Source organism: Petromyzon marinus, chromosome 80, assembly GCF_048934315.1.
Source record: "Petromyzon marinus isolate PM22_M1 ecotype Great Lakes invasive population chromosome 80, UKy_Petmar_22M1.pri1.0, whole genome shotgun sequence".
NCBI lineage: Eukaryota > Metazoa > Chordata > Hyperoartia > Petromyzontiformes > Petromyzontidae > Petromyzon > Petromyzon marinus.
The window spans coordinates 4,501,197-4,528,121 of NC_133746.1; the positions used below are offsets into that span (position 1 = coordinate 4,501,197).

Sequence of the window (26,925 nt, forward strand, 5' to 3'; positions counted from 1 at the left end):
AAAACGCTCTGGGGAGCACATTCCCATAAAAACAATAGTATAATGACCCCTTTTAGCGCGGATTTGATGAGTGTTCACCTCTCCAGCAACACATCTTGACCACTAAGCAAGGTTTTCCTGTTTCTTAAGAGTAAACAATGACAGACCATATAAGGTAAAGATGCAGCCTTGAAATTACTTAATATTTGGCTGGTATACATTTCCACATGATAAGCTATCTCATTAAGCTAGCATTTGTCGCCAAGTCGTTTCTGAAATAGAGCAATATAGCTCAGTGGGCCTTAAATACCTCTTATAGCGCTGCCACATAATTCTGTTTCATTAAAACGCTCTTTGTCCTGGGGGGAAATCCCTGCGCAATATTCCTGCACGATTAAAAAATCCTGTGCGAGAATGCACAGAGCACAATGCTCCCTACTCTCTGGTTCTTTCGGTATAGTTACGTAGGTATAAAATAAAATAAATTAAATCACGACGTTTCGGGCGCAACACAAGCATCCGTCATCAGGTGGGACAACCACAGCAAGAAACAATTGCTGAATTGGGCAAAAGGGGCTGCTGCAACAAGAGGCCATATAGGCAAGATAAGGGGGGGAGGAGCCAGGGTGGAGAGACAGGGAAGGTGGAGATGCATGTAGAAAGAAAATAATAATAAAATAATAGCATACGACGTTTCGATTACAATGCAAGCAATCATCATCAGGTACAAATGAAAGAAAACAAACCTAGTAAACCTAGATATATACTGCAATACAACACAGAGAGTCGGCTAACATAACAGTCAACACCCTACCTGGTTGATTACGTTCTTCCAAAGATTGCTAAATTTGAGAGAGAGACAAAACACAGACACGGAGACACATAGACAGACACATATGCAGAGAGAGATAACACAGAGACACACGTAGAGAGACAGAGTTAAGTGTGAAAAACGTAATCAACCACGTGATGCATTAATTGTGTGTTGACCGACTCTGTGTTGCATTGCATTACATTTCCAAATTTTACTAAGTTTGTTTTTATTAATAAGGTAGATATGAAACAGGTCAGGACCATTAATTCTGTTGTGGCTGATCATTACTTTAATGCGGCAGGCTAACATGAAATTGATTTCTCTAAGACGATGGTAGTTTGCAAGCCTACTGGCTATCAACAAATATTCGTTCACGAAGCCATCCAAATATACAGACACAGACACAATTTCAAGCGAGACGATGGTTTTAAACTCAGCAATCATTGGAAATATGTCATCAACCACTTTGAGTGATGACTTGATTTGTGTTTTCTTGTCCACCTCCACCGTCAGTAGTGTGGCTGTGTGGAGCGAGGTGCAATGCTTTGATTGGTGTAGACCTATTGCCGGTGTCGGAGACCTCTCCTACATTAACAATAGCTGCCCCGCCCATCTCTAAACCTTTATAAATAGCTCCCTGATTGGTGTAGACCTACTGCCGGTGTCAGAGACCTCTCCTACATTAACATTAGCTGCCCCGTCCATCTCTAAACCTTTATAAACAGTTCCCTGATTGGTGTAGACCTACTGCCGGTGTCAGAGACCTATCCTACATTAACATTAGCTGCCCCGTCCATCTCTAAACCTTTATAAACAGCTCCCTGATTGGTGTAGACCTACTGCCGGTGTCGGTGCCCTCTCCCACATTAACATTAGCTGCCCCGCCCATCTCAAAACCTTTATAAACAGTTTGCCCTCAGAGGCTAACCTCCTTGTTCCTGATGACTACCACTTGTGTTGCGATCGAAATGTCGTGATATTTTTATTATTTTGTATTCACTTTATTTTCATTTTTATTTGTATTATTTAACTGTTATTATTTTATATCTACGTGACTTTACCGAAAGAACCATAGCATCTACTTCACCGAAGGAAATGCCAAAGAACAAGCCCTGGCTCCACAAGAAACAAACCTGATGGCGTTTTTTTGTTTTGTGCCAAAGTGACCCATTTGCTGCCATAAAGTTCCCTCCTACTATACATGGACTGCTAAAAAAAATGGAAGCGACGTGCTGGTAATGGTGAATCTGAAATGCCTTAGGAAGAGTCTACACAGTTCATCCCAATAATCAGGAGTGCTACTTTTTGCGAATGCTTCTCCACGTTGTCAAAGGGCCAAAATCTTTCTAAGACCTCAAAACAGTGGAAGGAATTGTCTGTGATACATACAGGGACGCTTGCAATCTTCGTGGAATTCTTAAGAATGATCAGCATCTTGATAAAGCTATGACATAATCAGAATCAGAAAGGGTTTTATTCGCCATGAAAGTTCACACCGACACGGAATTTACTTTGGCAGGATGGTGCATACATTCAATATATAGGAATCTAAAATCTTAAATAAGTTTTAAACAAGTCTTACTATAATAATAATAATAATAAGGGTTAAAAGTCTAACTTGTCAGTCCCCCTTCTCAACTGAGATTGCTGTTATGCATAATTATTCAAGTTTCCAGCATATCTAACTCCATGGGACTCTGGAAAAATACGAAGAAGGCATGAGTGAGGACATCCTCCACAGAGCTCAACGAGAAAATCCCAACCTCGAGGTGAACTTTTCTGATGTCATTTTTAGCCAGGCCCTCATCCTCCTTGGAAAAGACCTCAAGTCTATCGGACTACCAACATGCTCCAGGGACAACCTGCATGCCCTTGCCCAAGAGATTATACGTGAAATATCCTATGATGGTTTTAGAGCTTCTTAAATTTCTTGAGGAAAATGAACCAAAGCTGATGGATGCACAAAGAGAAGCCTACACAGAAATCTTGGAAGACATTGAGTCTAAAAATGGAGGCATATTTTTACTGGGAAGACCTTTGTTCTCAACCTGCTCCTGGCTAAGGTTCGCCAGAGGGAGAAAATTGCTCTGGTTATGGCATCATCAGGGATTGCGGCAACTCTGCTTACTGGAGGAAAAACGGCACATTCCACATTCAAGCTTCTATTGGATCTATCCCGACAAGAAAACCCTATTTGCAATATTTTAAAGCGAACTGCCCTTGCACAAGTCTTGGTTAATTGTGAATTAATAGTGTGGGATGAATGCACCATGTCCCACAAGGGAGCAATTGAGGCTGTCAACACAACTTTGCAGGACCTCCACTACAATTCCAGCATTATGGGTGATGTGACCTTTCTCATGGCTGGTGACTTCCGACAAACCTCACCTGCACTTCGAGGAACCAAAGATGATGAGTTAAATGCCTGCATCAAGTCATCATTCCTCTGGAGGCACGTGATGAAACTGAAACTAATGACAAACATGCGTGTATATCTCCATGGAGATCAAGAGGCAGGAAACTTTGCTGAAGCTCTTCTTGATATTGTAAATGGCAGTATTCTTGCTGATGGCACAGATGGACTTATCACCATGTCTAAAGGCATCCTTTCCACTTCGGAAGAAGAACTGGAGGAAAAAGTGTACCCAAACATGCAACAATAATTTCAAGATGTTATCTGGCTACGGGAGAGGGACATGTTGGCTCCAAAAAATGATGCTGTTCACAGAATAAATTCCATGTTGTTGCAGAAATTATCTGGAGAGAACAAGTCCTACAAATATATTGACTCAGTGTCGGACCTGATCAAATTTTTCACTATCAGTTGGAATATTGAATTCTCTGCAGCTCCCACCTAGACTATGCAATGGCACAAGGTTAACTGAAAGAATTACATTCAAATGTTATTAAAGCTATAGAGGTCTTTCTTCCTCACATACCTATAATCCCAAATGACACCGTATTTGAATTTAAGAGGCTTCAATTCACCATCCAGCGCAGCTTTGTGATGTCCATTAACAAGGCGGAAGGACAATCTTTAAAAGTGGTGGGACTGAATTTTGCAACTCCATGCTTTTCTGATGGCCAGGTTTATGTTGAATGCTCCCGTGTAGGCAATGAAAAACATTTACATTACTTTGCAGACAGGACCAGAAACATTACAAAGAGGCTCTTTGATAAGGGGGGTGCGGGTCAGCAAAAAATGACAGTTTGATTATTTTGGAGAGGCCCAATTTCGTGTTTCATTATCTAGAAGAGGCTTTTGCTTTGGTTGGGGGCGCAAATCCCCACCGACGTGTGCTGCTTGACCCCACGCCTGCTGGGGGGCAGTTCGATTGTCAGCAGGTGCTCGTTGAGCCGCGCCGACACCTCGCTGCCCTGTGCAGCCTGCACATTGCTTCCTTCCCGGGTCTCCTGCCTGCACCTGCGCCTGCTGGGCACCATTTCGGCGGCCTAGCTGACGGCGGCTATTCGTGATGGCGCTCATGCAGCTGCCTCGCCGTCCCACATCATGGCCCTATCCCCAAGTCTCCTGCCTGCCTCCGTGCCTGCGAAGTGTCCTGTCGGCTATCTGGCTGCCAGCTGTTGTTTGCGGCACCGTCCGCGCTCTGTTGTTCTTTCGCCTCGGATCTTACCTTCCCTACCTCCCTTCTCCCCATTTCCCCAATTTTCCTATTACAAATTATATACCGTCTGTGTTTTGTGAAGTGCCTTACTACAGTACAAATAAATACTATAGTAATAAATACTGCAGTACAAATAAATACGTGTTTTTCTACCATTAACCATATACTTATGACTCATCGGATTCAATAAAAGACAAATGCATATCATACAAGTAAAGTATGACCTTGAGTTTTTATTATAGTGTGCTGATCTTTAAAGGTGCATTGACAAATTTTGATACACCTGCTGTTATGGAGTGACTCATGCTGCCAGATATGGCTGCAAAGTTTGGTCGTACATGTTATGTACAGGTTGTTTAAAATTGATGGACCCAATATCAAAGCAGTATCTTTCACGATGGAAACATGTCACCATTACACAAAATGATACAAACGATTTAATGAGTTATAAAGTTTTATTAACCATTTTATAAATGCTCCATATCCCCTTCAACAGCTGTACGGACAACATCGAGACGATAGTAGAATTCGTCCCAAACGCCTCTCTTCTCACGTTTTTCTGAGGTGCGTGGTCGCCCTGTGCTCTTCCCCTTACATAAACAGCAGCCCGTTTCCTCAAATTGTCGGTACCAACGACGAATGCTCTTTGACATTGGCGGATCAATGCCAAAACGCCGTTGAAATGCATGCTGCACCGCAATTACGGATTCTGTCTTGCTGAACTGCAGAACGCAAAACGCCTTGTGTTTTGCGGGGTCACCATCTTGAGAATGACTGAGGCTAGGGGCTGTTGGTGCGCTGCGAGAGGCATCGAGCGGTAATGATTTGAACATCTATGCCCTGCCCTTTCAAGTGGTAAGAGTTTCATTCATGGTCCGTTAGTGGTTGCAGAGATATCGCGATTTCAAATCAGGTCAAAATTGTTAAACACCCTTTATATAGTTTATTGTTAAATTTGAATCACATTTCCTATGATCACTGTTACATTGTTTTTATAGCTTTATTTTGGTGATTTCTGAAATGTATGGTGAAGCCATGTTTGTTTGTTGAAGTACAGAGTTAGCCTGATAACTTTAATCTAAATTGTCTTATGGTTGTTATTGTTTGACTTGCATCCCACTGGGATTTTTGCACAGCGTTGATATACGATGTTTTTTTCTCGAAGATTTTTGCTGTTTTTTCCTGGTTGTTTCTGTTGGTCCCAGTCCTGTTATTCCTCCATTGAAGAGACGGAGACCACACTGGTTTATTATGTGGTCCATCATTTGGGTTCACAGTTCCATTGCTTTGAAGTATTAGAGTTTATATAAAATTATCCTAAACACGTAAAAATTCATTCACAATAATGTTAACAAATGTAGTGAGTTATTTATGGAGCCGAAGATGTTTTCATAGAGGCAACACGGTTCATTGTTTAACTAGCACACAACTCCCCTTAACTTACACTATCTAGGGAGGTACAGCCTCCGGGCTAACGTGACCTCACACTTCGTAACTCAGCTCTTAGCCCTCCGGATATCGGTGGCCTAGGGGAGGCTACCTGACCTGACCCAGCCAATGTACGGGTCCAACCACTGGTCCAAGCTCGATCCGGCCCTTAGAAGGACGTCGGACTCGAGGTCCCAGGGTCCTAGCTAGGGAGGCTATCCTGACCTGACCCAGCCAATGTACGGGTCCGACCACTGGTCCAAGCTCGATCCGGCCCTTACAAGGGCAGCATGCTCGAGGTCCCAGGGTTCTAGCTTAGCTGATCTTCAGTCTTTCTCTTCGTAGCACTGCCCCGAGCTGTCCCAGAGGTGCCCCTTTAATACACCTCTCAGGGGCTTCCCGCCCCGGTACCGCCCCTTCTCTGGAACTTCCAGGGGGCTCTGGAAGCACCCCCCAACCCCACACCTGGGGTCTGGGGGGGAGAGCCCGGCCCCTCAATTGTCTGGCTTTCCCTGACCTTCCCCAGCTCAGGGTGGCTCCCTCTATGGGCTTGTGCCCGCAACTACAGGTAAGTGCCCATATATCGATGGCATGCGATGTGCATTTCCAACGCTAAACATACATAAAACTATATATATTCTTAGTTTTTTCGGTAAAGTCACGTTGAAGGGAAACAACAAAATAATAAAACATATATAAAACAATAAAAAATTCTCACGACGTTTCGACCATAACTCAAACGGTCGTCTTCAGGTGTGTTGGTTTGCATAAATTTATTTTTAAACGGCGCATTTATTTATTTATAAAAAAGTTAGCGCCACGCGCAACGATTTGGCAGTTTATTTAGGACTAGTCCATCTATATTCTGAAAAGAGGAGGGGGGAGACGAAATTTTTTATAATGTATGCTGTCTGAAAGCCACTGTAAGCGTGAACAATCAATTAAGACCTGAAATGGTTTATCAAATCTTTCCAATGATTGCTAAGATAGAATCCATCTTCTCGATTGAAATTGTCTCTGTGCTTGTATATGTGGATAGCCTCATGAACGAATCTCTCATGGAAGCCAGTTGGCTTACAAAGAACCTCTGTCTTGGAAAAGTCAATGGCATGTGAGCCTACTGAATTAGAACAATGATCTGCCACGGCCGAGGTGTTGGTCCTACCGTGTTTAAGGTCTGCTTTGTGTTCACGAATGCGGTCCGAGACATGGCGTTTGGTTTCTCCAATGTAACTACTACCACGGAGGCAATTGTATACACCAGGGTACTGTATGTCCGGAATCACATCTTTTACAGACGGAACCAGATCACGGATTTTATGTAATGTGTTGAAACGGACCTGGATCTTGTGTTTATTCAAGATTTTGGAGATCTTTTTTGTGATCCCCGCAATGTAGGGTAAAGTGATGGTTTTGAAAGGCTCCTCAAGAGGGTTCTTCTTCATGGTTTGAGTGATAGCTTTGCGGATTGTATAGTCGGAGTAACCATTAGCCCTAAGAGCTTGGTGTACGTGCTTGAGTTCACTGCTTATGTGTTCCTGGTCGGATATGCATTGGGCTCTATGATACAGAGTCTTGATGAGAGAATTCTTCTGTGATGGATGGTGGTGGGAATACGGTTTCAGATAAGCATCCGTATGGGTAGCTTTCCTGTAGACAGAGTGGCTCATTGAACCATCAGGTCTCTTTTTAATTAGGACATCCAAAAAACGTATCTTGCCATCTATTTCGACTTCCATGGTAAATCTGATGGCTGGGTGTATGGAGTTGATTTGGTCGAAGAATTGGTCTAGAGCAGGCCGGCCATGTGGCCAGATGACAAAAGTGTCATCCACGTACCTCTTCCATAAGGTTGGGCGCAGAGTGGCAGTCTGGATGGCGTCAGTCTCAAATTTCTCCATGAAAATGTTAGCTATAACTGGAGAAAGGGGGGAGCCCATTGGGGTGCCCTCAGTTTGTTTGTAGAAAGTTCCATTCCAAGTGAAGTATGTATTGGTTAAACAGTGTCTCACCAGGGGGGGTACCTCAGTGTTTAGTCCTTGATGAACCAAGTCTTCAATGATTGCAATGGTGTCAGGTACAGGAACCTTGGTGAATAAGGAAACTACATCAAAACTGACAAGCAGGTCGTCTGGGGACAGGGAAATACCCTTGATTGTCGATACCAGGTGAGCAGAATTTTGTACCGCAGAGGTGGTCTTTCCAGTGAAAGGACGCAGGATTTCAGACAAAAAACGAGCTAGTTTGTAGGTGGGGGAGCCGATAGTAGAGACTATGGGATGAAGGGGTGTATCTACTTTATGTATTTTGGTAAGCCGTATAATCTTGGTGGCCTGGCAGCAGAAGGTTTCAATGAAAACTGTTTAGATTGATCAATTAATGCGGTTGAATCAGAAATTATTTTGTTGGTTTGTGTGACGAGGCTGTTGGTGGGATCTCTTTTTTTTATTTTTGTATAACTACCATCGTCGAGTAATTCTTTAATTTTGTGAACACAAAGCAGACCTTAAACACGGTAGGACCAACACCTCGGCCGTGGCAGATCATTGTTCTAATTCAGTAGGCTTACATGCCATTGACTTTTCCAAGACAGAGGTTCTTTGTAAGCCATCTGGCTTCCATGAGAGATTCGTTCATGAGGCTATCCACATATACAAGCACAGAGACAATTTCAACCGAGAAGATGGATTCTATCTTAGCAATCATTGGAAAGATTTGATAAACCATTTCAGGTCTTAATTGATTGTTCACGCTTACAGTGGCTTTCAGACAGCATACATTATAAAAAAATTCGTCTCCCCCCTCCTCTTTTCAGAATATGGATGGACTAGTCCTAAATAAACTGCCAAATCGTTGCACGTGGCACTAACGTTTTTTATAAATAAATAAATGCGCCGTTTAAAAATAAATTTATGCAAACCAACACACCTGAAGACGACCGTTTGAGTTATGGTCGAAACGTCGTGAGAATTTTTTATTGTTTTATATATATTTTATTATTTTCTTGTTTCCCTTCAACGTGACTTTACCGAAAAAAACTAAGAATATGAATTACTGCAGTCACGAAAGCTTTAAATAAAAAAATACATAAAACTGTTTGTACTTGTGTATGTATATGTTATGTTTTTAAGATAAGTTTTGTAATATAAATTTTTCCCCCGGGCAACGCAGGATACTTCACGCTAGTATAATAATAAATAGTAATTAATTGTTACTTTAACTACTTGAAAGTTGACGGATGTGAAATACGAATAGCGCTGGCTCACCCCGGGGCTTGTCGCATGGTATCTGGGTAATTTTGAAACGAAAACCCTAAGTTTGTGAGTTAAAACCGTCGAAAGTTGTGTCCACACACACAGACAGAGAGGCAGACAAAAAATTACGTATAGGTAAGATTGGCATGTGTGTGAGTCTGTATCTTGTGTGTGTGTATGTGTGAGAGTCTGTGAGTATCTGCGTATCTGTTTCAGTGAGAAGCTGTGAGTAACTGTGCGAGTCTATGAGTATCTTGTATATGAGTATTGAGCGAGAGTCTGTGAGTATTTGTGCGAGTCTGTGAGTAACTTGTGTGTGAGTATGAGTGAGCGTTTGTGAGTATATTGTGTGTGAGTATGAGTGAGCGTCTGTGAGTATGAGTGAGAGTCTGTGCGTATCTTGTGTGAGTATGAGTGAGCGTTTGTGAGTATATTGTGTGAGTATAAGTGAGAGTCTGTCAGTAACTTGTCTGTGAGTATGAGTGTGAGTATATTGTGTGTGAGTATGAGTGAGAGTCTGAGACACTCACCCGCACTGGCGAGCAGCAGCAGCAGAAGGCTGAGCTTGTTTTCCGTGCGCATCTTTCTCTTAGAACGTAGCTGAAAGATTTCGCGTCTGTTAACTGCCGCGCCTTTTAAACATCCTCATCCCCCTCCTCCACCAGCTCGATCACTGAATCACTGACCCCCGGGTCGCAACTCGCTCACGATCCCCTTCCCCCATTGTAAGGTGTTTATACACTCACTTTGATTTCAATTCCGGATCTGGGCGCTTTTCTGCAGAGAGTTGTGTAAATGTTCTTCGCCTGATCCCGCATGGGATAACTAATTTTCCCCCGTATAAACTTGAACAGACTGTTGTGGTAAGTGCTGTTAGCGAGTATCACCTATGAAGGCCGACGCTGTGGCACACGAGGGGGGCGGGTGGTCAGCACCACGCCCGACCGCCTTTGTCTCCCTATTGGCGATGTTTATACACAGGCTAAGTCGACCTAGGCGAGGCCCAGGACCGGTTTAAATAATCGTCACTAGTGTTAGTTGTGAGCGCGAATCGAACTCGTGGCGCTAGATTCGCAGTGCAGCGTAGCCCTAACCGCTCCCATTCCCAAATCAAAACCGCACCAACACAGAATGTAACTGATATATATTTGGCCAAAATATCCCCAGTCCTCCGCACATTGCGGCTCAACGCAGAAGAGTTTTCTACGCTTTCATGGACTCTCAAGGGACCCCCCCCCCAAAAACCCCATCCACGTTATAAGCCATCCCCCACCAAAGCAACTCGGACAAAAAACGTCACGAGAATTAACAAGTACAACCTGGCCAATGCGCCACCAGTAACAGGTGTACATACCCACTCGGGCTGAACGATTAATCAATTTCAAATCGAAACTTCAATTTGAAACAATGCGATTAACAAATCGCAAAGGCTGCGATTTTTTGCGATTTCAAAAGTTCTATTACTTTCCTATTCGAATTGTTTCATTTTTTTATCATAAAAACTTTAGTTATTTAACTTAACAATTGTTCTATGTTTGATTGTTCTATTTCAATTAAAATTAATATCTCAAATTCATATCTCATAAATCTTGATTTGAAGATTTCGTGACTGCAGGAATCCATACTCTGGTTCTTTCGGTAAAGTCACGTAGGTAGAAAAATAATAAAATCAAATACAAAAAAAATATATCACGACGTTTCGATCGCAACACACGCGGTCGTCTTCAGGCGGAAAAAAAATAATCCAGCAGTTCCACAAAATAATCCAGCAGTTCCACAAAATAATCCAGCAGTTCCACTGCTGGATTATTTTTTCCGCCTGAGGACGACACCTTGTGTTGCGATCGAAACGTTGTGTCTTAATATACTATTTTTTGTTTCATTTTATTGTATTATTTTTCTACCTACGTGACTTTACCGAAAGAAACAAAGAGTATCATATCTCATCCTTGCATTATAATATATAGAGCAGTTCATATTTTGATGGTATCATGTGGTAATGCTCAATCACATGTTTTAAATGTATCACACTGAATATTTAACTAAAGCGTGACTTAAACAATTTTAATCGCAAATCAAATCGCAATCGCCAGATTCCGCATGGGTTAACAAAGATCAACCCGTAAAACCTTTGACAAACTGCAGTTGGAAATGCTGTTAGCGAGTAGCACCTATGAAGGCCGACACTGTGGCACATGACGGGGGGCGGGTAGTCAGCACCACGCCCTAGTACACACACACAAAGCTACCTCGGTGAGAGGAATGTATGGTCGAGAGTTTTTTAGAGGATCTCGTAACAATAACCCCACTTCCGTGACGAATACCAGTTCAGGAGTATAACTGAACAAAAGCCATGCTGCACTGTAGACAAAGTATCAACAAAGAAATGACCTTGCGTGTGATGAATGGGAATTCATTCAAAGCCTTTCACAGACTATTCTTTGGGTTTATTGGTAAAGTCACCTAGATAGCTTCAGAGAAAATAAAAAGAACAAAAAAACTACGACGTTTCGATCGCGACACAAGCGGTTGTCATCAGGAAAAAAATGATGTTTTGTTATATATTTTTTTTCAACCCATCTACGTGACTTTACGAAAACCCCCAAAGAATGTGAATTCCTGTAGGCACGAAAGCTTTAAGTCAAGACTTTCACAGACTGGTGGGGCAAGTGCTGTTAGCGAGCACCAAGACAACGATTCTCCGTATAGCCTTAACAGACGGTTGGGGCAAGTGATGTTAACAGAAGTGCTGTTCACAGCAATGAAATATTAATTTATGAACGAATAATCATTCATGAAACATTCATGTTTAAATGTATATCCATTCGTGAAATATTAATTCATGAAATACCCATGCCTGAGTATTCATTCGAATTTAGCCGCTGTACTTATACCGGGTGCATTGTGTTAACGGAGTAGTTGCTGATAAGCTGTTGTCAGCAGTGCCGTGAAGCACAAATTACAACAAGAGAAAAAAACACCTTTGCCCCAAAAAGTGTGCATTATTGATACTATATATATAGATGAATATGCATTCATTCATTCATCACGTACAGTTCGCGATATAAACCCTCTTGCTTTGTTATTAGTCGCGTGCAACGTCTCTGGCTGTCGTACATCGACTTCTCGACTGATTTGTTTTAATCCGCGGATCACGGGAGGAGGGCGACTGGGTGACTGTTCCCATCGAAAGGGCCACAATTGTCACTCGGAACGTCGACCGCCAAGAGGAATGCACCCGAGTTGTTTTGTTTGCTGCTGGAGTTTGCGCATCGAGAAGTGGCGAAGGTGTCCACACAAAAAATAATGGGATAATTTTCATAAATGTGTTATACAGGGTGTCCATGAACAAATCCAGTACACCAACAAGAATTTTGAATAGCTGTAATATTATTATTCGAGATGCCGACATTAATGTAATGTGATGTAATGCATGTAATAGTTTTAGTTTATTCATTTGTTATTTAAAATTTAAACCGGAAGGAACCGTTGAACAATTAACGCGAACCACGGGGCGAGAGAAACACCGCTAACTCCAAATATACAGCAGCAGGCGTCAGGGTCGGGATCGAACCTACGACCTCCTGTATACCAGGCGAGGTAGTTAACATCTCCTAGCCACCGAGGCACGCGCCCACACTCAAGCAAGGGTCGGCAACTTGCGGCCCCGGAGCCGCATGCGATGGCTCGTTGGCTTCCCCCTTGTGGGTAGATGCTTTTTTTAACTTAAATCTTAAACGTAATTTTACGTCAGGATAATGTATTCAATATGACAGGGAACGGGGTCACCGTGGAATGTCTTGGTGACGACAAAATGTGCAACAGTCACAAACTGTAGCGTTAAAAAATAACAAAAGGGGGACAAAAACAGTAAATAAACAACAGTTTATTCCATTACTAATTTTGTTTATTTGAGCCACAATGCGTTGTTGTTGTCGTCGTCCGCTCTATACCCGCGCTGCCGTGGCTGTGATTGTGTATAAGTGGCTCTGCGCGCGTGATGCGGCTCTCTCGAACTATTTTGGTCAAAGACACAAATAAAATAGTCTCTTCTTATTTGCATGGCTCAGTTTCCGCAGTGGAAAAGAAAAAAAACCCAACCTGGCGCCTCCTGAAACACGCCGGGCTGGCTCGGCACAGCACTGGCACAGCTCGGCTGTGCTGTGGAAGAGAGGGAATGCAGACAGATGCAGCTCACCCACCTCGTCATCCAGATGCAGCTCGCTAGTTCCTGTGGCCCACCCCGGGCTCTCCTGTGGGCTAGGAAGGGAAGCGCCCCTCGAGTCACCGTGGATGTGTAGTGGAGTAAATAATACGCATAGGAATTGGCCATATACAGTACATACAGACAGACAAGGAGAACGGGTCACATGAGGTCAAACAGGTGGTCGAGCCGCAGGTGGCGTAAACAACCCGAAGGAATTAAGGGAGTCGTGGCACGAGGGCTGTGATTGGTCGAGAGGCTGTTAGCGTTAAGTGGTGGCGTCTGGATGTCTGATGAAGGGGACAGGTGTGGGCTGGCGGGAAACGGCCAGCGAGCCACGTGGCAATTAATTAAGGCTAATGCGAGAGGGGATAAAACGCGAGGTGGTTTGAATGGAGAGGGGTTGCTGCTGGGGAGTTGTTGTTGGAGAGTTGTTGCTGGGCAGTTGTTGGCGAGAGGTGAAGAGATACGAAGAAGACAGCTGGAAATGTTAGGGAAGAATAGATAGAGAGCCGGACCCCAAAGACAGTAAATAGCGATAGGGAGAGTCAGCATTAGCGGAGATAGAGTCACTGTGTGTGAATAGATGGAAGTCACTGCGTGTGAAGAGATAGCGGCGATACTGTGTGAGGAGATAGAAGACGAACCACTGTGTGTGGGAAGTCACTGCGTGTGAAGAGATAGCGGCGATACTGTGTGTGAGGAGATAGAAGACGAACCACTGTGTGTGGAAGGGAAACCACTGTGTGTGAAGAAATAGGCGAAGAAACACTGTGTGTGGAAGGGGATGCACGGACGATGCTGAAGTAAATCGGAGTGTCCGAGTTGGCGGAGCACGGAGAGAATTACTGTGTGTACGGAACGATGGAATAAAAGTGACGGCGGAAAAAGAGGCGGTTGTCGTCCGAGTGAATTCACAGCACTACAGATGTCTCTCACGCTCATCGGAGCTCCGTCACTTCTCCTCCTCCACAGCCAGGTAATAAGAACCACAGCGACGATGAAGATGATGAAGGCAATAATTCCAGCTATGCGGATGGCAAAGAGATACGAATTGTCGGATATTCTAGGGTTAGAGCTTTCCTCTCTTCTTCTTCTCTGAAAGGTCGCCCAAACCCTGCACGAAATAAATATCTAGTCTCTTAGTTTGTATCGTAATGTTGAACAGACTGAGACTTTATTGACACGGTTAAGGCCCATCGAGCTAACAGCACTCGTTCAAGGGTCACCTATCCCATAAACATGGCAAACGTCTTTTACCAGCCATGGAGTGAATCTGTGTTATATTCATCCTGGAGGGAATCCGACGAGCTATGACGATATTTTCAGTAAGTTTCGATCTACAACAACCATACACAATGCGAAACACGATAGGAGTGCAAACTTTAGGAAATGTGAGCAAGTGACTAAAAACATATACAGTAAATACTAAATACCTGCCGATAAAAAATGTTGGCCTGCAGATGAAGAGATGAGATCATCTCATACATCCATTTTTCTTTTCATTATCCCAAGAACAAGAATCGCAATAGTTGACACGGCCTTTTCTGTTGCAGCACCACCAACGTTTTGGAATAACCTTGTTTCCTCCCTTAACATCATAAATCTTCCTTAAAAAAATGTATACGTATACAATTTCAACCGAGAAGATGGATTCTGGCTTAGCAATCATTGGAAAGATTTGATTAACCATTTCAGGTCTTAATTGATTGTTCACGCTTACAGTGGCTTTCAGACAGCATACATTAATTTTTCGTCTCCCCCCTCCTCTTTTCAGAACATAGATGGACTCGTCCTTCTAAATAAACTGTCAAATCGATGCGCGTGGCGCTGACGGTTTTTTTTATAAATAAATAAAATAGATACACCGTTTAAAAATAAATACATTTATGCAAACCGACACACCTGATGACGACCGTTTGTGTTATGGTCGAAACGTCGTGAGAATTTTTATTGTTTTATATAGAGTTTATTATTTTATTGTTTCCCTTCAACGTGACTTTACCGAAAGAGCTAAGAATATGTATACGTATGGTTAACCTCTTTAGTACCGTACGCATCCAACCGTGCTAATCGAAGGTGCGTGGGAAGGACAACAAACTAACATAAACAGCAGTTCTAAATAAATCAGTTTTTAATCTGTACGATTTCAAAGTGCTGTACGATTTCAAAGTGCATAGCTCCAATGGCTTCCTGTTGGAAGGAAAAGTGTTCCAGACTGCCAGAGAAGCAGCGCATCTGAAAGCACGCGATACAGTGACCACCATCGTTTTGAGCGAGCATCAAAAAAACAAAGACAAAGATCCCCCGTATAGCCTGAATATACTGTTGGGGAAAATGCTGTTAGTGAGCACCTATGAAGGCCTGCACGGCACACGAGGGGGTTGGTGGCCAGTACCACCTTTGTCTCCCAGTGGCGATGTTTACTACACACCGCACCTGGTACTCATTTTAGGCTGAGTCAACCTCGGGTAAGCCCACAGCCGGTTCAAATAATATTTACTGTAGCTGCTCCAAAGTCTTGTCGTTTGCCATCTCTGTCCTCATTTAAAATTGCTATATTATTAAAACCACTACAGATTTCGTGTGAACGTAATTTTACAACACAATTGCTGTTAAGCTTTTTTTAAATCTGTAATTGTGGAATGCTTTGAGTGGCACTTTAAAAAGAACGTCTTAGCCTTATGGGCTTTCTTCAGGAAATATAATTCGATTCTGGGAGTCCACAATTGCAGAACAGGATACATTGCTTATCTATTCGTAACATATTCAGCCCAGATATTCTTAATCAACTTTTCCTCAGCATCACTCTCAAAAATATATAAAACGATACAAATATATTTTACCAGGTAAGGCTCACTGAACTATATATGTCTTTTCGGAAGCGACCTGGCCACCAATGAAAGTTCAACGAAGTGGCTTTTCAATTGGACATTTACAGCAGCCAAATACTCGAAATGCATTTTGAATCTTATTTTGGAGGGAAAAACTGGAGGACCCGAACAAAAATCCATGCCAGCACAGGGAAAACATGCAAAATATACAGGGATTGCCAAGATCGGGATCAAACTTGCAACTTCCTGCAGACCAAGCGATGGAGAATAACATCTCGCCACCGCAGCACTCCGATAATTAATGGAGTGACTACAGCTTCAATAATTTAGAAGAGGGGTTCTCAACTGGAGAACACGGACAACTGGGAGTACTTGAGGTGATTCATAAATACGTGAAATTATATCATACATGGGTCATTGGTGAATGACCATGTTGTATGAATCTGCCAATATAAAATAACTACGATAAAATGTAAATCCATATGGTAACCTAGAACGATATAAAATACCTTTCAAGACTCATTGATCGTGAACAATTTGGTTTCCAAAAGTAACCAGCAAGATCGAACACATTATGTCAGGCATGCAGGGCATCCGGTAATATATTTTGTATCCATTATTTTTATTTTGGCTGGCTATCGAACAAAGACGGTCACTGCATCATGTGCTTTTGGATCCGTTTCTGCGGCCGTCTGGAACGCTCTTCCGATATTAGAAGCCACTGGCGTTATGCACTTTAAAGTCTCGATTGAAAATGAATTTCTTTAGAACTGCTTTTCGTGTTTATATTGTTGTCCTGCACCCACACCTCAGATGAGCATGGCTGGCTTTGTACGGTACGAAAGAAGTTCAAAATCCACGTTGAGCTTCTTTCGAATGGTACGTGGACAACTGTGCTAATCAAAGGTGCGGGGGAAGGACAACAATCTATGGGTCTCTGTGTGAGTCTATGGGTCTCTGTGTGAGTCGTATGTGTGTGTATGTTGAACTTCAGCAAGGGAGGTAGAGCAGTAGCCAACAAAAGGTTGAGAATGACCACTGACCCAGAAGATAGTGAGGGCAGATGGGATGTGTAAACTGCTGGTGGGGAGCGGTGGTGCATCAGTTAGCGCGCTGCACTATTAGACCTGGCGACCTGGGTTCGATTTCCGCTCACAGCCACCAAGACTGGTGACGATTATCTGAACGGGTCCTGGACCTCCCCTAGGTCGACTCAGCCCTCAAATGAGTATCTGGTGCGGTGTGTAAACATGACTATTGGGGAGCCAAAGGCGGCCGGGCGTGGTGCTGGCAACCCACCGCCTTGTGTGCCGTGCCGGCTTTCATAGGTGCTACTTGCCAACAGCATTTGTCCCAACAATATGTTAAGTCTATACTTGAGGATCCGTGTCTTTGTTTTAAACTGATGGCCTATATTGCTTGTGCGGAGGGACAGGTACACGGAAGCGAGGGAGAGAGACTTCGTATGCGCATCTCATTGGCCAACAGAAGCCCAACGCAACACAGCGGGCACTGAGACCTTATAAATAAATGTCAACGTCCATCCTATAAAGTCCCATCAAAAGGGAGAAACGCAAACAAATTCTAAGTTTTTTGTTTTTATTTTGCCCGTATTGAAATGGGTGTATGCCGTATGGACCTGAAAACTTTATTTCTCCTGTACAAGAATACGGGCAAAACGTATGGGTTGACAGGTATGCTGCAGCATTGGAGTCTATGGGAGACTTTAACATTGGCGTGTATGGGAGACTTTAAGATTGGAGTTTATGGAGACTTTAACATAACTGTCAACCCCGATCAGTGCCCAATTTATTACAGTCCAATTCAGATCTTATTGGTTACCCCTATCCCTTATAAATTGCAACGTTCATCTTACAAAGTGACATCACAAAGGAGAAACACTAATACATATATTTGTTGCTGTATGCCGTATGGACCTGTTAACTCAATTTCCACTGTACAACAATACGGGTAACCCGTATGGGTTGATAGTTATATTTATTTAAAACGTTTACCTCTTGTATGTGAGTATGAGTGAGAGTCTGTGAGTATCTTGTGTGTATGAGTGTGAGTCTGTGAGTATCTTGTGTGTGAGTATGAGTGTGAGTCTGTGAGTATCTTGTGTGTATGAGTGTGAGTCTGTGAGTATCTTGTGTGTGAGTATGAGTGTGAGTCTGTGAGTATCTTGTGTGTATGAGTGTGAGTCTGTGAGTATCTTGTGTGTGAGTATGAGTGTGAGTCTGTGCGTATCTTGTGTGTATGAGTGTGAGTCTGTGAGTATCTTGTGTGTGAGTATGAGTGAGAGTCTGTGAGTATCTTGTGTGTGAGTATGAGTGTGAGTCTGTGCGTATCTTGTGTGTATGAGTGTGAGTCTGTGAGTATCTTGTGTGTGAGTATGAGTGAGAGTCTGTGAGTATCTTGTGTGTGAATATGAGTGAGAGTCTGTCAGACACTCACTCGCACTGGTGAGCAGCAGCCTGAGCATGTTTATCGTGCACATCTTTCTCTACGAAAGTCGCTGGAAGATATCGCGTCTGTTAACTGCCGCACCTTTAAAACATCCTCCTCCTCCTCCACCAGCTCGCTAACTCACCAACCCCCGGGTCACAACTCGCTCACGACCCCCTTCCCCCATTGCAAGGTGTTTATACACTCACTTTGCTTTCAATTCCGGATCTGGGCGCTTTTCCGCAGAGTAAAGTAAATGTTCTTCGCCCGATCCCGCATGGGTTAACAAAGATTCTTGCGGATAAGCTTAAACAGAATATTGTGGTAAGTGCTGTTAGCGAGTAGTACCTATGAAGGCCGACACTGTGGCACACGAGGGGGGCGGGTGGTCAGCACCACGCCCGACCGCCTTTGTCTCCCTATTGGCGATGTTCATACACCACACTATGTAATCACTTGAGGCTGAGTCGACCTAGGCGAGGCCCAGGACTGGTTCAGATAATCGTCACTAGTGTTAGTTGTGAGCGCGAATCGAACTCGTAGCGCTGAAGTCGCAGTGAAGCTTAATGCTAACCGCTACATTACCGCTCCTATTCAGCCAAATCAAAACCGCACCAACACAGAATGTAACTGATATATATATATTTGGCCAAAATATCCGCAGTACTCCGCACATTGCGGCTCAATGCAGAAGAGTTTTCTACACTTTCATGAACTCTCAAGGGACCCCCCCAAAAAACCCCATCCACGTTTTAAGCCATACCCCACCCAAGCAACTCGGACAAAAAAACGTCACGAGAATTAACAAGTACAACCTGGCCAATGCGCCACTAGTAACAGGTGTACGTACACACTCGGGCTGAATGATTAATCAATTTCAAATCGAAATCGCAATATGAAACAATGCGATTAGCAAATCGCAAAGGCTGCAGTTTTTTGCAATTTGAAAAGTCCTATTACGTACTTTCCTATTGGAATTATTTTATTTTGTATTATTATAACTGTATTTATTTAACTTAACAATTGTTCTATGTTTGTTTGTTCTATTTCAATTAAAATTAATATCTCAAATTCATACCTCATCCTTGCATTATAATATATAGAGCAGTTCATATTTTGATGGTATCATGTGGCAATGCTCAATCACATGTTTTAAATCTATTACACAGTGAATATTGATCTAAAGCTTGACTTAAACAACTTTAATCGCAAATCAAATCGCAATATCTGTCCAAAAAATCGCAAGGAGATATTTTCCCCAAACCGTTCAGCACTAGTACACACACAAAGCTACCACGGTGAGAGGAATGTATGGTCGAGTGAGTAAAGATGATCTCGCAACAATAACCCCACTTCCGTGACAAATACCAGTTTAGGAGCATAAGTGAACAAAAGCAATGGTGCACTGTAGCCAAAGTTTCAACAAAGAAATGACCTTGCGTGTGATGAATGGGAATTCATTCATAGCCTTTCACAGACTATTCTTTGGGTCTTTCGGTAAAGTCACGCAGATAGGTTCAAAGAAAATAACAAAAAATACAAAAAAATAACAAAAAAACCACGACGACGTTTCGATCGCTACACAAGCGGTCGTCATCAGGAAAAGAATGATGTTTTGTTATTATTTTTGTTGTTCTTTGAACCTATCTATGTGACTTTACCGAAAAACCCAAAGAATATGAATTCCTGCAGTCAGGAAAGCTTTAAGTCAAGACTTTCACAGACTGTTGGGACAAGTGCTGTTAGCGAGCACCAAGACAACGATTCTCCGTATAGCCTTAACAGTGATGTTAACAGAAGTGCTGTTCACAGCACTGAAATATTAATTTATGAACGAATAATCATTCATGAAACATTCATGTTTAAATGAATATCCATCGTGAAATATTAATTCATGAAATAACCATGCCTGAATATAAGCTGTTAGCAGCAGTGCCGTGAAGCACAAATTACAATGACAGAAAAAAAACGTTTGCCCCAAAATGTGTACATCATTTCGATTTAAAGCTTTCGTGACTGCAAGGATTCATCTTCTTTGGTTCTTTCGGTAAAGTCACGTAGAGTGAGAATAAAATAACAAAATTGATAAAATAAAATAACACAATAATATTCTCACGAATATTTGTGGCCGAAACGTCGTGGGAATATTATTGTGTTATTTTTGATCAATTTATTATTTTATTCTCATTCTACGTGACTTTACCGAAATAACCAAAGAAGATGTGTACATCATCTTACGTGTAAAAAGTCTCTGCGCACGCGCGCTTGTCAGGAATTGGGCTCTCAAACGGTGGGCGGGGGAGTTATATCGAAACAAATTTGCCAGGCAGCATGCCTCTAAGCCCCACTGTGGGCATAGGCTATTCCGTTTCCCCCGTCCGTCAACTTTAAAGTTCGCGCGACATCGACCGTACCAACTCAAGCCAATTGCGTGGGGGCGGAGCGGACCATGCCAAGTGACGCGCGTTCGGTCCAGCTCATGGGGGACATTTTCTTTTACGCGGTTAACATGCAATACATATACACATAACGCCGCGCATATTTATTCGCAGTGTCATGTCCTCTTCGCTCCCCCCCTTCTCCCCGCAACACGATGCGTGCAGTTCATACTACAGACTCCGTAGATAATAATGTTATAGTGTTTAGAGAGCATCATTGTTGCACGGGCAGGGGGGATGGTGAGGGGGGGGTAGCGGCCCAGCCCCCAGCCCGTCAACGTGCTACCTCCGCCGGCTCCGCAATGTAGGCCAGGACGGAGGCTCCGCACGGGATTAGGCCTCACATCGGCAATGGTAAGTACACATTTCCTTACTTCTTACGCTACCATCACGTACCTACACAACTGTTGTTTTATTCATCACCTTGAAACATATTATTTTGTTTGTGTGCTCACAACATATATTTCTAATTCGTAACTTGCCCATTACTTTAATCTTTATTATTGTGTAAACTCACGTTCAAACACATCTCTTTATGCAAATATCACCTTCCTATAATTACATTACTTATCTTCACTTAGAACTTTCATGACTGCAGGAATTAATATTCTTTGACTGTTTATGTTACATCACGTAGCTACAAACATTTCAAGTAATTTTGCATTCATCACAATGCAATACACACCATAGTGTTTGCAAACAACTTTTTTTGCTTCATGACTTGGCCATTACTTTCATCTTCATTATTGTGTGAACTCACTTTCAAATATACCTATCTTTGAAAATATCACCTTCATATTATTACATTACTTATCTTCACTTACACCTTTCGTGACTGCAGTATTTCATATTCTTTGGCGCCCAGGTAAAACTACGTGACCGGGAGTCGGAGCCATTCCCTCTACACCTTCGGGTGCGACAGGGATGTCATCTGGCTCCCACATTATTTAAGATATATTTTGACCACGTAGTTCGTGAAGCCTTCAATGGCTGTACCGGAGGAATTACCATATGGTACAGATACAATGGGAGGCTAATCAATGCCCGCGTGCGATCAAGGGATGGCTCTCTATAGCTCAACCATGTTATGTATGCCCATTATCTCGTAATTGCTGCTCACTCAGAGGACGAGTTGGAGGCGCTGCTGCTGAACCTGGAGCTTGCCAATAAGAGGTGGGGCCTTGCTATCGGCCCCACCAAAACTGAGCACCTGCCTGGGTATTTTGTACCATCGGACACTACACCCCCACAACTCCCAATTAGTGATGGGCCGGTTGTGGAGAGAGTGGAGAGTTTGCCATACCTGGGCAGTGCGCTCATGACCGGCCTCGGTTTAACAGCAGAGGTCTCACTCCGAATCAGTCGAGCGGCATTGTCTTTTCATCGGTTACATAACGCTGTGTGCAAGCTACCTGGTCTGTCACTCTTCAAGGAAGTCTATACTTGGGGATCTTTGTCTTTTTTAAAAAGTGATGGCCTATATTGCTTAAGTGGAGGTACAGATGCACGGAAGTGAGGGAGAGAGACTTCGTATGCGTATCTCATTGACCAACAGAAGCCCAACGCAACGCAGTGGGCACTGAGACCCCCAACAGCTGACTTGACCGCAGACACTGGGTGGCAGAATCTATTTATATAATAAAAACCTTAATCAGCATGTCTCTAAAATCTACAGAGTATTTCCTAACAAGGTAGATCGCTGAAATTTGAAACAGATGTAGCTTTTAGGACACAAACAATAGGAAACATCTGAAAATCCGAATTTTTTTAATTTTAAGGCCCCCAAATCTCGATTTTGAGTGCCCCATAAATATGTTTGTGCGTGTCATTCAGAAACCATTCAAAATATAACGTGCTTTTTTATTTTGGTAGAGCGTTAAACAATAAATACAATTAAAGCGATAACCATTGTAACATGTATGCGTTTTGAGATATTTCGGATTAAAGCAGGTTTGAACGAAAAAATCCGCATATTATGATGTTAAAATCTGAATAATTCGAAAACTGTAAAAGATAGGAGCATCCTTTCATAATATTAAATTCATATATTTTAGTTCTTTATAATAAAAAATTGCATAATCTTTCAATTGAGCGGTTTCCGATGGGTATGTCATTAAATGTAAGAATTTGAATCATGTCATCAATTTGATTTTATTTTGCGAAAAAATACACTTTTTTGGAGTAGTTAGTATCTGATCGTGGGTAAAAATAGTTAGTTTTTTTCATGTCAACCCCTTATCAGTGCCCACTTTATTACAGTCCAATTCAGATCTTATTGGTTACCCCTTATAAATTGCATCGTTCATTCTACAAAGTCCCATCACAAGGGAAAAACACTAATAAATATGTTTTGCTGTATGCCGTATTGACCTGATAACTCAATTTCCCCTTTATGACAATACGGGTAAACCGTATGGGTTGACAGTTATGTTATATTTATTGAAAACTTTTACCTCGCAAAGACAGACTTTTTATGAACTCGTGTACAAATAATTGACTGTAATATTATCTTGATTTGAAGCTTTCATGACTGCTGGAATCCATACTCTTTGGGTCTTTCGGTAAAGTCACGTAGGCAGAAAAATAATAGATCACGACGTATCGATAGCAACACAAGCCATCGTCCTCAGGTGCAACAATATTCCATTCACAGGCAAGACCACCTCAGCTGTACTCAACTCAGCTCACCTGGTATCGTAAATTAAGGACATATCACTGTCCCCAGTTACATGGCTGCAAGGTCTCAGACAGAAATCGGGCTCGTTTGTAGGTGGGTGAGTCAATGGTGGAGACGATGGGACGAAGGGGGGTGTACCTTCTTTATTAATTTTTGGTAAGCCATTCAATCTGGGTGGTCTAGCAGCAAAACATTTTAAGGAAAACCGTTTGTTCTGTTTAATTAATTAAGCTGAATCAGTGATGATACTGTTCGTTTTTGTAACGAGGCTGTTGGTGGGATTTATTTTACTTTAGTGTAGCAACCATCATTAAGTAGGTCCTGAATTTTGTTATAATGCGCGTTTTTTTCCATGATGACCGTGGCATTGCCTTTGTCGGCTGAGAGGATGAGGGTATCATCTCTCTTTTTTCAATTGAGATAACTCAAAACGCTCATCCTTGCTGATGTTGCTATCTGGTATATTAGCGCATTTTAGGGATGCAGCGATTTCAGATATTGTCACATCTGCAGTGATGTGTCCCAAACCCTTAAGGGCTACATCGCCTTGGGCAATAATGTCATCCACTGGTATGTGTTTGGGGTGACTGCGAAGTTCAACCCTCTGGCCAAAACCTATTTTATACCATCAGAAATTTGACTATTACTCAGATTAATAACAACCTTGTCAACGTCTAACTTTTTAACATGTGGATCTGGTTTCTTCTTCTTCTGCACAAGCCGTCGAACATTAAGAGATGTTACGTTTGACCCAATGTAGAGATCACAGTGGTGAGTCCTATATGGACAGTTCCATGTAAATCTTAAGGCCGAGTGATAGATGGAATCAAGCTTCTTCAGTACAGTACTTGGGGGCGATTTATACACGATGTCACAGTAAATTTCGATTTAAAGCTTTCGTGACTGCAGGGATTCATCTTCTTGGTTCTTTTGGTAAAGTCACGTAGAATGCAAATAAAATAATAAAAATAAAACAAAATAAAATTCTCACGACGTTTCGGCCACAACACAAGTAGCCTTCTTCAGGTGAAGGAACAGAACTGTCAGGACGACAGCGCTTCAATGAACACTGCCAAGCTTCGCAGCGTCTTTTAAGCTGGGTGGGAGGAGCAGAGCGCCTTGACAAAGGAGTTTACATATCAACAGAATAGTTTTAGCATTGAAATAGCTGTGTTAAAGTGTTGGATTAGCAGGGTGTTAAAGTCATAAAATAGCATGTAAGTGGGAGATTAGCATGATGTTAATGTGAGGGATTAGCATGTAACTGGTCACGGAAGTAGCTATGTTAAAGTCAGAGTTTACATATCAACAGAGGCATTGAGTATATTGACGCTAAAGAACTGCAACTACCCAACTATCATACAATAAGCCGATGTAAAAGAACTAAGTATAAACTACATCAAAATAATAAAAGTACTCATATTCTTCAAAAAGTTGAGCTATTAACATAAAGTAACTGGGTATACACTACACTCTGAATGAAAACCACATGGTAAACTGATAAAAAACTAAAATATAAACTACATCATTGTTATCAATAAACTCAATATACTCTCTAATCAGCTGAGCTACTAACAATAAGTCATTAAACATTACAATTCTATGTCGAAAAAAAAAGGTAGCGTTTTTATCTTTTCAACATAAGCACCAAGGAAAGCGACGAGCTTTGTTCAGACGGACGAGTCCATCTATGCACGGAAAGGAGGAGGGGGGGAAACAGCCACGATGCGCTGCTCTGTCCTGTGTTGCGTTACAACTATGTTATAAACTAGACTAGTATACATTACAATGTTATACCTTCCAATCTAAACTACATTGTATAATATCGTACACACAGCCCAATGTAAGCTCTAACATTATGCATTATATTGATATGTCTCCAACTAAACTTTTTTCTACATTACACGACTATACACCGTAATATACACTGCCACAGACATACCCCACCCTTGAATTATACAATGCGTTACTATACACTACGCTATACTTTAGACTATAAAATATTATACTTGTAATATTACACTTTGTATTAATTCTACCAACCCTACTGTATACCACACTGCTGTATATTCACTATACAATTACGATACTATATATTGCCTTATGAATTATATTAAACATTACACTGTTATACTACTTATTATTATACAACATGCTATAAACCATACCATTGACCGTCGTGTGAAAGGTATTAAGAGGCAGTGCCAGCGAATGGACTGCGGTCTGAAAGTCACCGTAAAATACAATCAATCAAGAACCGAAATGGTTTATAACGTCTTTCCAATGGTTACTAAGCCAGAATCCATCTTCTCGGTTGATATTGTCTCAGAGTTTGGATATGTGGATGGCCTCATGAACGAATCTCTCATGGTAGCCGGAGGGCTTGCAGAGAACCTCCGTCTTGGAGAAGTCAATGTCATGTGAGCCCACTGAATTATAACAGTGATCTGCCATGGCTGAGGTGTTCGTCCTACCGTGTTTCAAGTCTGCTTTATGTTCCTGGATGCGGTCCGAGATATGTCGTTTGGTTTCTCCAATGTAGCTGCTACCACAGAGGCAACTTAATTTGTAAGGCATCCAGACTGCTACTCTACGCCCGACCTTATGGAAGAGGTACGTGGATGACACTTTTGTCATCTGGCCACATGGCCGGCCTGCTCTAGACCAATTCCTCGACCACATCAATTCCATATACCCCCAGCCATCAGATTTACCATGGAAGTTGAAAAAGATGGCAAGGTACCCTTTTTGGATGTCCTAATTAAAAGGAGACCTGATGGGTCAATGAGCCACTCTGTCTAAAGGAAAGCTACCCATACGGATGTTTACTTAAAACCGGATTCCCACCACCATCCATCCCAAAAGAATTCCCTCATCAAGACTCTATACCATAGAGCCCAATGCATTTCCGACCAGGAACACATTGCCAGTTAACTCAAGCACGTACACCAAGCTCTCAAGGCTAATGGTTACTCCGACTACACAATCCGCAAAGCCATCACTCCAGCCATGAAGAAGGATCCTCTTGAGCCATTCAAAACCATCACCTTACCCTACATTGCGGGGGTCACAAATAGAGATCTCCAAAATCCTGAATAAACACAAGATCCAGGTCCGATTCAACTCAGTACATAAAATCCGTGATTTGTTTCGTCTGTAAAATATGTGACTTTAACACCGTGCTAATCCATCACTTTATCACAGCTATTTCAATGCTAAAACC

At 42.3% G+C, this 26,925-nt stretch overlaps 2 protein-coding genes across 7 annotated transcripts in view; one reads left to right on the plus strand and one right to left on the minus strand.

Annotated features, from left to right (window-relative positions):
- Nucleotides 1-10,349, minus strand: part of LOC116958580 (elastase-1-like) — a 54,905-nt gene extending 44,556 nt beyond the window's left edge. Inside the window, exon 1 of the mRNA XM_032981296.2 lies at nucleotides 9,632-10,349. Coding sequence (XP_032837187.2) covers nucleotides 9,632-9,683 — 52 coding nt within the window. The 5' untranslated portion in view covers nucleotides 9,684-10,349. The remainder of the gene's footprint in view (nucleotides 1-9,631) is intronic.
- A 10,671-nt stretch (nucleotides 10,350-21,020) lies between these two features.
- LOC116958572 (NACHT, LRR and PYD domains-containing protein 3-like) overlaps nucleotides 21,021-26,925 on the plus strand; it is a 49,288-nt gene continuing 43,383 nt past the window's right edge. For 3 of the 6 annotated variants that reach the window (XM_076057183.1, XM_032981278.2, XM_032981279.2), the window contains exon 1: nucleotides 21,021-21,379. Coding sequence is in view for 1 of the 6 variants with exons in the window: in XM_032981280.2 (XP_032837171.2) it covers nucleotides 21,377-21,379 (3 nt within the window). In the remaining 5 variants the exon portion in view is untranslated. The remainder of the gene's footprint in view (nucleotides 21,380-26,925) is intronic. The other 3 variants (XM_032981277.2, XM_032981280.2, XM_076057185.1) reach the window with 1 other exon arrangement.